Source organism: Macrosteles quadrilineatus, unplaced genomic scaffold, assembly GCF_028750875.1.
Source record: "Macrosteles quadrilineatus isolate MER2022 unplaced genomic scaffold, UCM_ALF_1.0 Scaffold_8__2_contigs__length_117827958, whole genome shotgun sequence".
NCBI classification, from domain to species: Eukaryota; Metazoa; Arthropoda; class Insecta; order Hemiptera; family Cicadellidae; genus Macrosteles; species Macrosteles quadrilineatus.
Window position 1 is genome coordinate 660,831 of NW_026542601.1, and position 15,605 is coordinate 676,435.

The 15,605-nt window shown below is 36.0% G+C and overlaps 2 protein-coding genes across 2 annotated transcripts; both read left to right on the forward strand.

Moving 5' to 3' along the window:
• The first annotated feature begins 312 nt into the window (after window positions 1–312).
• On the forward strand, window positions 313–3,575 carry LOC128999427 (UDP-glycosyltransferase UGT4-like). The gene is made up of 3 exons (XM_054425947.1): window positions 313–378; window positions 1,642–1,886; window positions 2,950–3,575. The coding sequence occupies exons 2-3, from the start codon at window positions 1,649–1,651 to the stop codon at window positions 3,573–3,575; spliced, it is 864 nt and encodes a 287-aa protein (XP_054281922.1). The 5' UTR covers window positions 313–378; window positions 1,642–1,648.
• A 6,609-nt stretch (window positions 3,576–10,184) lies between these two features.
• On the forward strand, window positions 10,185–14,035 carry LOC128999965 (UDP-glycosyltransferase UGT5-like). The gene is made up of 3 exons (XM_054426769.1): window positions 10,185–10,401; window positions 12,081–12,300; window positions 12,793–14,035. Exons 1-3 carry the CDS (start codon window positions 10,185–10,187, stop codon window positions 13,103–13,105), a joined length of 750 nt encoding a protein of 249 aa, XP_054282744.1. The 3' UTR covers window positions 13,106–14,035.
• Window positions 14,036–15,605: the final 1,570 nt, after the last annotated feature.

Consider the following 15,605-nt stretch of genomic DNA (forward strand, 5'->3'; position numbering starts at 1 on the left):
GAGATTGCGGCCAGTATGCCTCCCATATTACGTTAACCAAATTTAGGATTGCCTTTGGAAAAGTATTGGATTAATATGTTAGTTCCTCTTAATATTTCAAGCAAACGACTGCATTGTACACCTAGTAAACGTTTGAATGACAGTATGTAAGCAATGGCGGCGTTGCTTTCGCACAAATGAAGTGTTTACAAAGGACCACGCCGTTGCCTACACCGCGTAGCGGGCATAGCGGCAGCGGGGGTAGCGGCCGCCCTCAGTTGTGACGTAGCACCTAAGGGGGGGGGGGCAGCACGGACTTGGACGCTTGGACTTGGAGATATCAGTGTTGACCACTGACCGGTTGACCGTGAACGTGAGAGATAGCAGGCTTTCGGGCTGGTATGTTTATATTGAGCTATAACTTAAAGTAAAAATGAATTGCTTTAAGTGGAAAATTAATATTTTGATAATCATAAAGCATTTTTGAAAATAGTGTGATTATGATACGTGAAATTTAATTTTTAAGGTCAAAATAGGGTTTGTATGATAACAAAACACTGTTTGGCCTCATGCATCGATTCTATCTTTAGGATTCTTAGAAAGCCTCGGAATTCTTGGAAATCGGTACCTATTTAATTGAATTCATACGTACTTCTCATGCCTCTCTGATGCACATAAATCGGTGTTTCTGATACGCCTACTGGAGTGTCACGCTAGTACACCACTATATAGGTTTACACAATAGTGAAATAATTAATGTTCATTGTTCAAGTCAAGCATACCACTGTTAATGAGTTAATGGCGTAGTTTCAGATGTTGGCAGATTTTATTGCACAGAACAAAAATTTGTAGTTTTTGTCTGCTTACACCTACCTTTAAATGTATGATTTATTGATTTGAAAAAGTTGAAAAGAACCGTACAAAGGTCATTGAACACAAAATGCTTTAGGTTGGAGCTGTTCGCTACGCTAACTTGCCTCCAGCTTGACATTCGTTCGCTACGCTCACTCACCTTTTATTTGCAAAGCTGTTGTCATAAATAAAAAAATAATAATAGTGATGCACCCTGTTGGTAAACCTATTAACTTTTTTGTTTAGTTGAACCAGCTGTTATTCTTTAATTCCATTTTAATGTTTTCTATAAGGTTAACATGGGAAACTCCAGAGCAACTGGGGCTGAGCCCTTTTGACGGATCTGCACCAAACTTCACACAAACCATCCTTGAATAACGCTTAATAGTGCCTGAAAGTTTCATTACAATCTGTCAAGCGGTTTAGGAGTCCATAAAGGACAAACAAAGAAACAAACATATACATTGGATTTTTAATATATAGATAGATAAGTGTGTGCGTGTCCGTCATTAGGCTACAATAACTCAAGTAAAATAATTCAGTTTTGATGGAATTTAGTACAAACGCCTAAAGTTTATTTACTAGTTTGCAAATTAGAACGACACAATTCAACAAGGAAAAGAGTAGGGATCCCCTTTTATCTCACTTCGCCTTTTATCTTAATGTACTTTGCAGAAAACCATTTAATGCATAAATTACTTAAATTTATTTTATTTTTAAATTGGGGTTATTCAAACAACGCACTAACACTGTAAATCTGCCAGGTAACATGTCACCATGACTTTAGTCTTTAGTCACATATGTCTGTAGATCTACAATGAACATCATCTTACTGCTGCTCCTGATGTCTTACGGAGGTCCTGCCATGTCAGCCAGGATCCTTGCTGTACTGCCAATCCCTGCCAAGAGTCATCACATTCTGTTTAACGCTGTGCTGAGGACACTGGCACAGGCAGGACATCAGGTTGTCTGCTACAGTGGTCTACCAGCCGACCAGGAGGTGGCAAACCTAACTGTCATTCACATGGACAACATGCAACCAGTTGATAAATCAAGTGGGTATTTCAAATAACAAAACCATCAGTAACAATATTTCAATTTTGTAGTAAGTAAACTCACAACATGTTTCGCCTATTCAGGCATCGTCAGGTGGTATCCTAGCAAGAATGCTTTGTCTTCATCCATGATTAAATAAATGTTTCTTGACGACTCCATCATGGATGAAGACAAAGCATTCTTGCTAGGATACCACCTGACGATGCCTGAATAGGCGAAACATGTTGTGAGTTTACTTACTACAAAATTGAACTGTTGACGTAAAGGTATGTACCTGATCATATTAGTCTAATAAACAGTTCAGGGGCTAAATCATGAATTTTAACAATATTTGGTTTGTAATGTAAACTTAATTTGAAAAATACTTATTGAACCCCCCTTGATAATATTCTTGCCATATCTAAACGCCTTCGCCACATCACGTTGACGAGATATCAGATAAAGAAGGTAAAAAGGAAACAAGTCTATGAGACAACCATCACTTTCAGCTCTAGTATGCTGAGTCAGAAATATACCTGTGCAATGAAGAGCCTAAGCTGCAAGCACTGTGCGGAAATTCCTATTGCACAGGATATAGGGTCTTCCTCCACCATAAGTGTTGTAGTAGGGCTACAAGGGGGCGAATGGGGTGGTGTTAGACTTTTCCCTGGACACCAGCGACTATTTCATTCACACCTTACTTACTTAGGAGTACAATTGAGTGTTTCTTCTGTACCTTCCTTCTCTGTGACGAGACAAATATGCAATACATTCACCTTACATTAGCAACCAATGTGAAAAAGATTGTTTGACTTCTGGTTATAACCTAAGAGGAGTTTATAAAATTTAGAAATCCACATAAATAACAGAGAAAAGATTAGTTTACATCCGTGCACTCATATGTTAGACTACCAACTTAAAACACACAATTTCAACAGGATAAACATTTAACCAATCTACTTTCACACTATCCAAAATCTAAAATCTATTCATATCAATTTGAAACGTCTATTTAATAGCTACCGTTAATAATATTTTCTGCTGTATGTTTTGTTGTCATAAATCTACCCTGTTATGTTGCAGTGACCAAAGAAATGCTGGAGATGATGTTAAACATGAGTCCAGTGGGATCTACCCCAATTTTTTGGAAGAATTGGTTTTTGATAATGAAAAATATAAAAAATAACAAAGACTTTCAGCAGCTTCTTAAATCAAATGAAAAGTTTGATTTGATATTTTTGGAGGCATTTTTTGCTCAAGAATCACTTTTTGCCCTTGGTCACAAGTTCAAAGCTCCCATAATCAATCTTCAACCATTTGGAGCTATCAGTCTTATAAACCGAGCTAGCGGGAATTCTCTCAACCTTGCGTACATTCCTGATTTCTCTTTTCCATTCTCAAATCACATGTCCTTCTATGAAAGGACACTCAGTGCTTACTCCATTTTGAGTACGCTGTTCAAATACTACTACTATTTGATTCCCTCGCAAGATCAGTATATGAGGGAGTTGTTTAACGACTCTTCGCTACCTCCACTGTCAGAATTGATGCAGAACTGGTTGGCCTTGACTTTTTCAAATGAGCATCCTCACGTTCACTATGTGCAGCCGTACATCCCCAACATCATTCCGATCGGTGGAATACATCTGGCCAAGGAGCAGAACCCACTTCCTGAGGCGAGTATTCAGAGCTCACTGCTGATGTTGTAGGAATATGAGGTGTAATGGTGTATTTGTCATGCAATTCACCGGGACGATGCAATAATTAAATTACAACTACAATCTGTTTTAACCCGAGAAAAATATGTTGAAATACTTTGAACTGTTCAAATTTTTACTAACTAAGCAAATAACTAATTGATCAGAACAGATGGACACGTCTAGCCATACGTGGATCTCAGCTCAAACTGAAGCATTGTCTCGCTCTAGTAGGGGAGGGGGCTAATCTCTGAAGCATCGTCTCGCTCTAGTAGGGGAGGGGGCTTTTCTCTGAAGCATCGTCTCGCTCTAGTAGGGGAGGGGGCTAATCTCTGAAGCATCGTCTCGCTCTAGTAGGGGAGGGGGCTTATCTCTGAAACATTGTCTCGCTCTAGTAGGGGAGGGGGCTTATCACTGAAGCATCGTCTCGCTCTAGTAGGGGAGGGGGCTTATCTCTGAAGCATCATCTCGCTCTAGTAGGGGTTAGGGTATTATCTCTGAAGCATCGTCTCACTCTAGTAGGGGAGGGGGCTTACCTCTGAAGTATCGTCTCGCTCTAGTAGTGGAGGGTATTGTCTCTGAAGCATTGTCTCACTCTAGTAGGGGAGGGGGCTTATCTCTGAAGCATCGTCTCACTCTAGTAGGGGAGGGGGCTTATCTCTGAAGTATCGTCTCCCTCTAGTAGGGGAGGGGGCTTATCTCTGAAGCGATCGTCTCGCTCTAGTAGGGGAGGGGGCTTATCTCTGAAGTATCGTCTCCCTCTAGTAGGGGAGGGGGCTTACCTCTGAAGTATCATCTCGCTCTAGTAGGGGAGGGTATTGTCTCTGAAGCATTGTCTCACTCTAGTAGGGGAGGGGGCTTATCTCTGAAGCATCGTCTCACTCTAGTAGGGGAGGGGTTTATCTCTGAAGCATCGTCTCACTCTAGTAGGGGAGGGGGCTTATCTCTGAAGTATCGTCTCCCTCTAGTAGGGGAGGGGGCTTATCTCTGAACCCAAGTTCCAAAGTTCTCTAAATGTCCTTTCAACTCTAACATTGTCCAAATATTAACTTAAATAATCTCTTCTTATTTACAACAGATACACTATTACAATGAAATTATTCAAGTATGAAATACAGTAGAAGTTTCTCGTCAGATCAATCCAGTGCAGTTTAATTTTTATTTTGATGATAACAGCTTAGTATGAAATAACTTTGGCTAATCTTAATCACAATATGTCCACAAACTACAATTATAAAGAGTTATTTATTCTCCATAAGAGTAACATGGGAATTTTAAATTTACAGATTTGAATTTTCTTTCTAACCATTAGACGCACAACAGCATTTCAACATACTAAAATATGAGTATTTGTTTTTTTAGCCATTCTTAATGTAAAAAAAAAAATTAAGGGGTAACAAATTGGAATCCAATTTTACTCCATAAAACCCACTGTTAAACATTCCCATATTGTTCGATCAAGCTGGTTTGCAAGCTCATTAGAATAAAAGTAACGTTACATGTTTGTAACAAATTCCTAAAAATTGGATGATTTTTACTCAAGTATAATTGTGCTTACAGTATTAGTTTTTAAAGGGTTTTAAGTTTAGTTTTAAGGCAGTGATTAGGTTATAGTAAAACACCATTTTACTTGAGAAGATAGTCTCTATTTCTACTAGCAGAGTTGCCAACATTACAACAGTGAAAAAAAACATTTTTACATTACACAGAGATAACTATTACATAGGCCTAAATTGATAACATATAGCCTAACAATAGTTTATCCAACACACTCCCTTAATGTACAAATGTTTTTTTTTTTACAAATACAGAAAAATAGTGTTATTTTATTAGAACATGATATTATTTTACATAAGAAATTGTTAAGTACCTATCATGTTAACAAATTATAAGTATAAAATTGACAGTAGGCTGTTTATTTATTTTTCTCTAAAAAAAGATTTGCCATTTAAAAATAGTATGCTAAGTAGCCTGCATGATTTGTGTAGGCTAAATTATGTCTTTACACATTACTTAATAGCTGACTTGTAAACTTTGAAAATTTTGTGCTGGACAAAGGTTTTGTGAATATGTCAGCCAATTGGTCCTCTGAGCAGCAGTACTTTAAGTCAAATAGTTTGGCATGAAATTGTTCGCTCACAAAGTGAAATCTCACATCAATATGCTTACTCTTTCTGTTCATTTGACCTGATTTGATGAGTTTTATGGCACTTTGATTATCAACATTCAGGGTGGTTTTCACAGTTTTTTCGGTCAGTTCTGTGATTAGAGTCTTGATGTATTTTATTTCCTTGCAACATTCAGCTGCAGATATGTACTCAGCTTCAGCTGTTGATAGAGCAGTTATTGGTTGTTTTTTTTGAACTCCATACAATTGGTGCACTTCCTAACAGCAGGACATATCCGCTTGTACTTTTTCTATCCTTTACATCTCCTGCGTAGTCTGAGTCACAGTACGCTTGAATACTTAGGTCTTTAGAACTTGTTGAAGGAAAAAATATTCCTTTGTTTTTTGTTCCTTTGAGGTATCTCAAAGTTCTCTTGATGTTTTGGACATCCTTTTTTCTCGGATTTTCGGTAGAGCGGCTTTCAAAATTAACTGCAAATGTCATGTCTGGTCTAGTTTTATTAGTCATGTAGAGAAGGCTTCCTATAGCTTCTCTATAAGGAAAGTTAGTTTTTCCATCTTCATCAACAATCTTAGTCTGTTCTTCTAAGGGAGTAGATACTGACTTACACTCTGTCATATTAAAGTTGTTGAGTACTTGATTTGCATAGTTTGTTTGACTGAGATAGATGCCATCCTTTTTCCTGATTATTTCCATTCCAATATACATATTTGGATTCTTGTTAATTGTCATCTCAAAATTAGTTCTGAGTTTTTCTAGCAGGTCTTTAAGTTTATTTTGATTTTTCGCCATAAAGATGCCGTCGTCAACATGAATAGCCAAATAAAGTTCATTTTTAATATCCTTAAACAGGCATTGATCGGTTTTGAGCTGTATTAGTCCTTCATCTTTCAGAAATGAGGTTAACTTCTTATTCCACTGACTTGGAGCTTGTTTTAAACCGTAGAGGGCTTTCTTGAGTTTGCAAATTTTCCCTTGTTCCTTAAATCCTTCTGGTATCTTCATATAAATATCATTCTCAATTTCCCCATACAGGAAAGCAGTCTTTACATCGAAGGTTTGGATATGTAAGTTTTCTTGAGCAGCTAGTGAGAAAAGAATTCTTAAAGAAGCACTTTCCACAACTGGACTGAAAGTATCTCTAAAGTCCAAATTTCCTTTCTTCTGTTCACAGCCTCGAACTACTAAACGGGCTTTATATGTCCCATCCTCTTTAATTTTAAACACCCATCTACTTGTTAGTATTTCATCATTTTCATTCAGTTGTTTTTCATCTATTATTTCCCAAGTCTCATTCTTCTCTAAGGATTGTTTTTCTTTCTTAATGGCCAATTCCCATTTTTCTTTATCGCTACTAGTCATACATTCATTGTACGTCAGCAGAACTTGGCCGTTTTCATATTCTTCTTCATATCTTGAAGGTCGTTTCATATTTATTCTTGGTCGCAGATTGTAGTGTCGTTCATTTTCAATTTCTTCATTTATATCAGGCCTTCCAATATTTTCTTCTTCTAGGTTTGCACCTAGTTGGTTTTCTTGATCTTCTCCTTGAGTTTCATGCATGTGTTCTTCTCTTTCTTCATCTTCTGCAGTTTGTGTACAATCTTCATCAGAAAAATTATTTTGCATCTGTCTTATTTTAATCTGTTCAGAGTTTGCATCTTTGAAAATCACATCTCTAGAGATAAATATTTTTCTTTTTTCAGGATCCCACAATCGATAGCCGTTCATTGCATATCCGACAAAAATAGCTTCTTTACTTCTTGCTTCCAATTTCTTTAAATAGCCTAAGACTTTTGCATAGGCTACTGTGCCAAATATTTGAAGTCTTGAAAGGTCAGGTTTTCTGTCGTACCATTTTTCAGCAGGTGTTGTATCTAGGTTAACAGTAGGGCTTCTATTAAGTAGGTATGCAGATGTTAAAATAGCCTCACCCCACATTTCTTTATGTAGATTAGAGTCAAAGATCATCGCTCGAGCCTTTTCCATTAATGTGCGATTCATTCTTTCGGCTGTTCCGTTGAGCTGGGGTGAATAAGGTACTGTGTAGTCTATGACAATTCCTTTAGATTTGCAATACTCCTTCAGACCACTGGCAACATACTCACCACCATTGTCGCACCTTATTTTAGAAATTTTAAGATTGAAATGAGCTTCTGCTTCATTTACATATTCTTTTAGGTAGCTAAACACTTCACTTTTACTTTTTAATAGATACACCTTACAAAAATGAGAGAAATCATCAATAACAGTTAAAAAATACTTTTTACCATCGTGAGTCAAGGGTTCAATCGGACCGCAAAGATCAGAATGTATCAGTTTTAAAGGTCTAGAAGCTTTTACTCTAGATGTATTGAAAGGATTCCTTACTTGCTTAGATTTAATACAAATATCACAAAATTCATCTTCACACATATAAACATCAGTTGGAATGCCAATAGTAATTTTTGTCAACTTTTTCATATACGGAAAACTGATATGACCTAACTTTCTATGCCATTCTAAAGCTACTTCATTACGTGTAGTAGGGCTAGTGTTTGACTTTATGATTACCGGTACATTGGTTTGTTTTTGGATAGGTTTTACACTTTCTGTATCAAAAGGTTTAGGCCTACATTCATTTTGATCAAATTTGCTTAGGCCTACAGTAGCGACTTCATTTACACTTTCCGTTAACTGAACTACATACAAACCACTTTTATTTTTACACCCTTCTAAAATGATAGACTTATTTTTGAGAACTTGTACCTTGTTTTTTGTGAATAATACTTCGCCACCGTTTTCGGTAATTGCATTGACAGACATTAGGTTATTACTTAACTCTGGTACATAAGAAACATTTTTTAGTGTACATTGGTCAGAGTCAACATTTCCTACAGCAATTTGCTGCATGCTTTGATTTTTCTTTGCAACAGAAATACTTTTAGTACATGATTTTACATTTTCTAAGATAGAAATATCATTTGTCATGTGATTAGGGGTACAACCACTATCAATAATGAAAGATTTGGTATTAACGCTATCGCATAGGTTAACACAATCGCCTAGTTGTGTAGACTTGTTTGTTGGCAGATTTACATGACTCAGAAAAGATGTTTTACAGTCATCTTTAGGTTTAAATTTAGATTTGTTACGGAAAAAGCAATTCTTTTCAGAATGGTTAGTTTTCTTACATATATTGCATGCTTTAGGCTGCTTATTTTTCAAAAAACATTCACTTTCTACATGATTAGGTTTCTTACAGTATGAACAAAATTTTGATTTTAGGCCTACGTTAGGACAGTTTTGACGAATGTGTCCTGATTCCTTACAAGAATAACATGTTACAACTCTAGGCCTACCTTGAGATTTGGTTTTAAAAGCTACTTGCTCACAGTCACTCACGGTCTTCGCCTCTTCTTGCAACAGTCTAGCCTTCAGGTTCTCGAGGGTTTTCTCGGTTGCACTGGTAGAATCCCACGCACTGGAGAAATGTTTATATTGGTCTGGAAGGATACTCAGGATCTTTGTGAGTAGCATCGTGTCGTCCACTTTTTGGTCAAGTCTGTTAAGCTTAAAAGCAATGTTCTGTATGTAGGCTATGTTTGACATCATGTCCTTTTGAAGATCGAATTTGAAGTTGTAGAATTCTTGCAATAAAGAACACTTTTGCTGTGTCGTATCTCTTTGAAAAAGGCGTTTTAAAGTGTCGTACATTTGTTTGGAAGTGTCACAAGTGACTACATGCATTTTAACTGATTGGTCTATAGTCATTATTATGATGTGTTGTGCTTTTGCATCTAATGACTTCCAAGCCTTCTTTTTCTTATCATCTTCTTGATTATCCAAAGTTTCTGTTCCATCAACAATATCCCAGAGATTTTTGGACTTAAAAAGAATTTTAACCTCAAAGTCCCACATGGTGTACGATTCCACGTCCTTGAGTTTGCCGACATTGTTCAGTTCACTTTCACTCCCGGAACTCATGATAACTTTATTCCTCTTTTTCACAATGGTTTTAATGTTTTTATGGTTTTACTATATATCTGGCCCCATAACCTATTAGTTTTTAAAGGGTTTTAAGTTTAGTTTTAAGGCAGTGATTAGGTTATAGTAAAACACCATTTTACTTGAGAAGATAGTCTCTATTTCTACTAGCAGAGTTGCCAACATTACAACAGTGAAAAAAAACATTTTTACATTACACAGAGATAACTATTACATAGGCCTAAATTGATAACATATAGCCTAACAATAGTTTATCCAACATACAGACTCATACCATGAGACCTAGGGCAAGAGCTTTAAATTTCTTATATGGGAAATTAGGGTTAGGAGTAACTTTGATCTAGGAAACTTACTCTGTATTGCTCAGAAATATAAAACCCTTCCCTTACATACAATAATTAACAATGGTTTTTTGAACTAAGAAATGGAAGGTTTACCACCTAACTTTGTAGATACAAGAGTGAACAATTTTGTGTTGATGATTCCTAATAATATTTTCTAGGAAATGAAAAGGTTCCTGGATAAAGCATCTGAAGGAGTTGTATACTTCAGCGTTGGGTCAAAAGTCCCGGACCACCTGCTTGATGAAGAATACTTCAACAACTTTCTTACAGCGTTTAGTCGTCTACCACAAAAAGTATTGTGGAAAACAAAACGCAACCTTCAAAATCTGCCAAAAAATATAATGACATCGGAGTGGGTGCCCCAACAAGATGTTCTGGGTAAGTTTATAATTAATAGGATTTTAACATAATGCAACTTGGAGTTTCTATTTTTATCCAAGAAAAGGATATCAAATCTTGGACTTTAAGAGGTGACCTCTTCTTATTGAAAAAAATGCTGCTGACCTTTTTATGTGTAACCCCAATCCATCTTAAGAGCACGCTAAATGCAACTGAAGAATCATCCAATCCTCATTTGAATGTTAATCCCTATCAAACACAGATTGTTGCAGCCAAAGACAAGTGTTATCAGTATTTATAACTGAGCTACAACGAAAGTGAGATGTTGACCAGTTGTTAGCAGCCACCTCCATAAGACCAAATAAAGCAATCTACCTTCTATAGTTTAGACATAGGTTATCTATTCTTCAATCAATAATCTACTACTCGTATTATATTTTCTTATAGTCACTAGTGTGGAGTCAGTGAGGTCTGTTAAGGATATCCTTGAACCTTATATATAATACGTGAAGGTGATTTTTACGAAACACTACTCCTCCAATAATAATGGACGGATTTTTACAAACGATGTGTCAAAATTAAGTATTTTTTGTGTAGACACCCCCTTTCACCAATTCCTGTGATAAAAGTCTTTGGGCTTTGCCCCACAGGTCATCAAAATTCCAATGTATTTCTTTTGAAGAAAATATTTTGTTTACTTAAACCATTCTTAAGCAGATGAATAATTTGGATTAATTACAGCTGTTCATAGTAAACACACATGATACTCACAAGAGCATTCGTTTTCAGAGTGAGTCGTTTTCAGTTTTGATAACTCAAGTGGAGTGAGCGTTCATTCTCAAAGTGAAATCGTTTCCAGTTTCAATAACTGGAGTGGGAGTGATTGATAAAATTATCTTCGAGTTAACTCTTTTAAATGATTGGAAATTGTGACCGTTATTTTGTTTTGAAATATAACGCCTGTATAATACTTTGAAATTCGAGCAGCAGGCACACTAGTTTTGTTTTATTGAGTGGATCTGCAAGTGTAATAATTATGACAAGAACACGCTTAATTATAAAATTGGATTGAAATAAAATGTCAATTACCAATCAATATACATGATCTGTTTTATTGATGCAGTGAGTTTACAGACTATAAATGTCTAAGGTTTGGATTGATTAGGAGCTCTTTTTACCTCTTTGATTATGCATGAAAAGTTCATTTGTGATGGTGAACTTTTGGCGTTGAACAACTTTTTCCTACAGTAACCTAACAATGTACATGTTCTCTCGCTGATTTGAGAAAGCAAAGTGGCCAATTCGCTCATGGAGTGACTTTGTCTCACTCCAGATTTGCAACGTGAAGGCACGAAATAGTGAGCGCGTAACATGCAGGCAACGTCGTATGCGCGCGAAATACGTTGGCAGCACTGGCTGTAAATCAGCTGGTCAGCTGTTGTACTGTTGTATTTGTCACTTCACGTTAAATTTTATATTAAAAGTTCACTTCTGTGTGAAAATAGGTTATGTTTCTTCACCAATTTATTTGTTTTATGGTAACTGTAGGAAAATTATAATGTGCAACTCGAGTTCAAAGTACAATTGCCTCACTCGAGAAACCATTCCTCACTCGCCTACGGCTCGTGAGTAAGGATTTCTCTCGAGTGAGTCAATTGCTCACTTTTCTCACTAGTTGCACAAATAACTATTTTTGTTGAAAGATCATTTGTCTGCAGCTCATCCTAACATGAAAGTGTTCATGACTCATGGAGGGATATTAAGTCAACATGAAGTGATCAGAGCTGGAGTTCCGGTAATCTGCACTCCTTACTTCGCCGATCAACACATGAATGCCAAGTTCTACGAGGAGAAAGGAATTGGGGTCGTTCTACCTTTCAAATCCTTATCAGAAGAAACAATCTTGTCAGCACTAAAAAAAGTTCTTGATGATCCCAAGTAAGTGTTTTTCTCAAAATAATTTTTTTTCTGTAAATGGTACCAGTAGGGGAAATATGTATTTAACACAGGATCCACTATAGGCTCATATGGGGCTAATTTTGGATATGGGTAAGAGCCTACCCCTACTCCACCATCCCCTCAATCCTCACAACTCCAATGGGCATGGCCAGGGGTTTGGGGTTGGCCAGGGGGGGGGGACAAGAGAGTGGTGGGGGGGGGACACGATGAGGAATGGAGGTACTGCTCATACCCAACCCTAAAGTCAGCCTTCTAAGACCCCACATTGGCTCCTGTGACAGGACATGCCAATTGTTTCTATTATCCTATACCAGCAATGTTTTGTTTCTATTTAGTAATACCAGCAATGTTTGTGAAATTAATCTTGAAATTCAATACAGTAGAAGGATTTTGCTGTAAGTTTAAAATGAGGGGTATTTTCATAATATTTTATTTGCTGGTAATTTAAGTGATGCTACTGTGTGTATCCAGGTACAAGGACAACATGTTGAAGATGTCTATGATCTACCAGGACCGCCCTGTCAGTCCCACAGACACAGTCCTATACTGGGTAGACTATGTCATGCGCCATGCTGGTGCTAAGCATCTTACACCAGCTGCAGCTGCAATGCCCTTCTATCAAGTTTATCTACTGGATGTAATTGGACTTGTTTCTATAGTACTTGTCACAACCTTAACATGCATTTATGTTATCATCAAACGGATTTTAGGACTGTTTACCAATAATGGACAGTTAAGTAGTCAAAGCAGATTGAAAGGTGAAAGAAGTAAGAAACTGAACTAAAAGTTAGACTTTTACAGTCCAAGTAGCGACCGTTGCTTTTTGGTCTTCAGAAGATGATTGTGTTGTTGTTAAACTGGAAATGAGTTGCATCAAATCCATATCAAGCTACATTGCATTGCAACATCAGTTTGTTTAAATTCAGTTGAATACAGCTTAGTTGAACAGTAGATTGATTAGTCGTAGTTGATGTGAGCCACCGACAGATTGTACTGATCTAACTTACCGATATAAATTTCTGTATGAATACAGAATGTTAAATGTTTTTTCCAATTCAAACTTAATTGATGGAACGACTTATTTGGAGCTATAGCAACTGTTATGATCCTTAAACTAAGTCAGGGACAAAAAACAACAGTAGGTAGATTGATTAGTCGTAGTTGATGTGAGACACCGACAGATTGTACTGATCTAACTTACCGATATTAATTTCTGTATGGATACAGAATGTTAAATGTTTTTTCCAATTCAAACTTAATTGATGGAACGACTTATTTGGAGCAACTGTTATGATCCTTAAACTAAGTCAGGGACAAAAAACAAGGTAGGATATAGAATTTTTGACACTAGCGCATTCTCTGACTGTCTCACATAACTAAGTTCTTTTTAGTAAAAACCTTTCGACAGCTAGTCCATATAGATGGGATGTCTAGTTCTACTTCAGAATCCAAGTTTGGAATAATTCATGCCAAATATCTCAACTGAATTTTTATTACATTTTTGTCACAAAGATTTGTTAAAAATGTGTCTTTTAAAAAAGGTTAGCAACACAATTTTACAAACAGGACTCTATTTGCTTGCATTTGCAGCTGCCTTCTGTTTCATTTTAATGCAAATTTTCATTTGAAGTTGTGCATTTTTGTGGAGGCTTTTAACTTAAAATTAGGGACCCATGCACAATTTAGGCTTTTTATTAGATGTAAATGTTTAATTGCAGACAAAACTTATAATGGATTACCGTTTTATTTTTTTAAGACTATGTTGATTTTAGACGGTTATTAGCTGAATAAAACATCTAAAGGTTCAAAACTTTAAGTAACTTTATGTTATTTTCCATAAAACCCATAAGCAACCGAAGATCAGATATAAAAAACACAGTTTTGGTTATAATTAATATTTTATGGTCCTTATAATTCCAAACAAAATCGCTCAACCCTCCATTGCTGTAAAAATTACAGGTCAAAAGTTATTCCGACTTTTGTGATTTTCCCTATAAAATATCATAGTTATACCATTATATAGTCAATGGTTATACTCCCACGCTTACCCATAATGCTAATGGGAGGAAGTCTATGTCAGGTTGCTTATACTGTTTGACATACCTTGAGAATTTAATCAAGCTTTTTGAAATGCCTTGACATCTTTGAGAATGAAAAATATTATTATGTGCGGTAATAAAATATACGTATTAGGCTACTTGTCTTATCTTTAGAGATAGCTTACAAATGTTTTGCACTTGAAATATAGATTGTATGAAGTAGTTTGATTGTAGTTTTGAAGTTGGACCTAACAATATTTTGAGACGTACCTAATGGAAATGTTACACCTTTAAAAACTTTTTTAAAATTTAACCCCTTTACTACCACGTTAAAGCAAAAGGCCCACTTGACAGTGTTATATGAAGTGCTATTAATGTAGTTCCTGTGTCGGTCTAGTTTGGATATTTTACTGGTGAGTTGCTTCTAAATTGCTTTTTATTTTTAGCAATAATATAGGACTACTTGTATTTATATTTCTTTTTATACTTTTAAATCTGGTTTTTACCCATCACAAGTGATTTAAAGGAGCGGTTGTGTTTTTGAGTCATGCAATCCATCCTAAAACTGAATTTCCAGACAGGGAAAAATCTAAAAAGATCACAAAATTCATTAAAAATATGAATTTCGCTTTTTCAAGTGGCGGCTAGCTTCGAAATTTCTTACTCAACTCTCTGTGTATTTTATGATCTTCTTAGAATTTAGATTTAAGGAATAATTCATTCCTTGCGTTTCATCTCCAAATTTGCTGGTTTGAGATCTACAGGGTGTAGAATGTACACAGCAACTCAATTTTTCTAGATTTAGCTTTAGAAAAAAAGAGTAAATAAAAAAAATTTCAATTTCATTTAAATAATCTAAAACAATCATAAAAAACAAGATGTTTTATAAGGTTTTAAAGGTAGAAGAAAAAAAATTGAAAATGGCTGCCATTTATAACTGAATTCATATTTTTTTATTTAATAAGAAAATAGTTCCCAGTGCTCTCTGAGATACTGGTACAGTTAAGTTCATCCTATTTTATAGTGGCGTATCCAGAGACCAACTTCCCTGTAGGAATTTTGCTGAAAGGTTTTGACAAAATAGGTCCAAGGACGTTTACTGATTAGTTTATAGTTCACACACCAAACAAACTTACTAAACCCATACAGGGTTATTATTTTTGACAATTCTCTATAATCATAAACCACAAATTATAGAAATCACTTTCAAAAGTGGGTCAAAACAGATGTAAATAGCTTATGTAA